The sequence below is a fragment of the Trypanosoma conorhini genome (genome assembly GCF_003719485.1).
Source record: "Trypanosoma conorhini strain 025E chromosome Unknown Tco_14.4_contig_01539, whole genome shotgun sequence".
NCBI classification, from domain to species: domain Eukaryota; phylum Euglenozoa; class Kinetoplastea; order Trypanosomatida; family Trypanosomatidae; genus Trypanosoma; species Trypanosoma conorhini.
The window spans coordinates 1-2,076 of NW_021705627.1; the positions used below are offsets into that span (position 1 = coordinate 1).

The window sequence follows — 2,076 nt, forward strand, 5'->3', positions numbered from 1 at the left end:
CACCGGGAAGTGAGTCGCGGCTCTGCGCCCAGGCGCGATGCGACTCTTGCCCGCTTTTCGGCAGGCTCGCTCGCGCGTTGCAGATAACGTCCAACCCCCACTGTCGCTGGCGCTGCCCCTCAACGGAGGATAACGACGCACCCCAACCCCCTCTGGAACCCCCACCAAACGTGCGCACTGTGCCCGCCCGCCGGATGATGCGCGGCAGACCGACACCCGCCGGCCCCGTATGCTGCAGGGTGTTCGTATCTGTTACAAACATGAAGCTGCACGCCCGTCGCGTTCACGCAGGAGTTCCGCTTCCCCAGAAGGGCCTCCAGTGCGGCTACTGCGGGAACGGCAAACTATTCTTGACGAGTGCCTCGCGCGCGGGTCATTACCGTAAATGTCAGGCGTACCAGCTGGCAAAAAGCGCGCGGGGCACAGTTGCGGAAGGCCCGGAGGACCCTCGCCCTTATGGGATCCTCACGGCACAGAACCCACAGGCCGATGTGACCCCGGACGGGCCCCGGGAGACCCTGTCGCATCTGATGTGGGAGATCCCCGTCTCCGTCGGCTGAGCGTGCGGGTGTTTTTGGGGAGGCCCAACCCCGCCAAACACCCCCGCTCGAGACGGCTAAAGTGGCCTGGTTCTGGTGGGCAGACCGGGGGCCGTTGCCGGTAATTGGCTGAGATTTCTGGCGAAAAAAAAAGAGGGAAACGGAAGGGAGTATTGGTGGGGAGTACGCGCGGAGCGCCGGGGCCTTTTCGGGGCGCCCGGAACCGAAAAGGGTTTGGTTTTAGAACCGATGCGCGTCGAGAGGCCGGAATCTAAGCAATCACGCTTTCGGGATGGTTTGTTGTTTTGATTTGCGCTTGTTTTTTGGCGAGCGTGTCTTTTTTAGTTATCGTATCACGGCGACTTCTCTGTCCATTTTTTTTGTTTCGGTGGGGCCTGGGTTGCGCGCGGAAACTGAGCTGGGAGGATGGCACGGTAAGCGTGAACGCGTTATTTTTCCTTTCTTTTGGGCGAGGGACATCGGCAGTCATTAGTTAGCGCGCAGTGAGGAAATTATTATTAATTATTGATTGCTGTTTCGCCCCGGACCTGGAGCACACATTCTCTCTGGCCCCTCTTCTTTTTAGAAAGTGTCTGTCAGTCATAACAGCAAATGAGCTCTAAGGTAGCTTGCATAACAGGGGCGAACAGGGGCATCGGTTTCGAGATCGCCAAAAAACTTGCTTCGCAAGGATTTACAATAATTATGGCTTGCCGCAATGAAAGTTCCGCCAATGTGGCAGAACTTGAGTTAAAGAAATCCTTGGAAGGGGTAAAGGTTGCGCATGTCTGTGTTGATCTTGCTGCTCCCGAGACAGCCACAACTGCCGCATTAAAGGTTGGTGAAATGTTTCCAGGCGGGATTGACATTATGGTTAACAATGCCGGTTTTGCGTATCATCATGACGCCCAGGAGCCATTCTATCAGCAAGCTATGGATTCGATCAAGATAAACTATTACGGAACCGTTGCTGTATGTGAGGCCATGCTTCCCCACATAAAGAGCGGGGGGAGGCTGATTAATGTATCCTCCATGTCTGGAAGTTTACTGCGTCTTTCAAACGAGAACTTGGTTGCCAGATGGAGGGGGTGCGTTTCAAAACAAGACATCGAAGTTTTGTTGCAAGAGTTTGTCGATCTCACCAAGACGGATGGAAAACATCTGGCCGCTGGATGGCCCAATTCAGCATACGGCGTAAGCAAGCTTGCCGTGACAACATATACGCGTATACTTGGTCGCTCAACACCGGGGATACACATTTTTTCATGTTGTCCTGGTAGTTGCCGAACTAACATGTCAACGTTCACTGGTGAGAAAACCGCCGAGGAAGGAGCTGACACACCAGTTTGGCTTGCTGTTTCCCAAGAGGCACTACAAACGGTTCCACAGGGCGCTTTTGCAACAGAACGTCACTACATACGTGAATAAGATGTACATAATTGATTTTCATTCTATCTCTTTCCTTGTTTTTTTTGTTTTACTTTTGATGCTTGATTTTTGATATATACATATATATATATCGCCAACTTGTGTGAGA

The 2,076-nt window shown here is 52.9% G+C and overlaps 2 protein-coding genes across 2 annotated transcripts, besides 1 other annotated feature; both read left to right on the top strand.

Moving 5' to 3' along the window:
- On the top strand, nt 1-560 carry Tco025E_10217 (uncharacterized protein; the record flags this gene model as incomplete). Its single annotated transcript, XM_029377000.1, has 1 exon — nt 1-560. A coding segment is annotated over one exon (560 nt), but the record flags the coding sequence as incomplete, so codon positions are not given.
- A 591-nt stretch (nt 561-1,151) lies between these two features.
- Nucleotides 1,152-1,967, top strand: Tco025E_10218 (carbonyl reductase 1; the record flags this gene model as incomplete). The annotated part of the gene is made up of 1 exon (XM_029377001.1): nt 1,152-1,967. The coding sequence occupies one exon, from the start codon at nt 1,152-1,154 to the stop codon at nt 1,965-1,967; it is 816 nt and encodes a 271-aa protein (XP_029222903.1).
- A 72-nt stretch (nt 1,968-2,039) lies between these two features.
- Nucleotides 2,040-2,059: a microsatellite.
- Nucleotides 2,060-2,076: the final 17 nt, after the last annotated feature.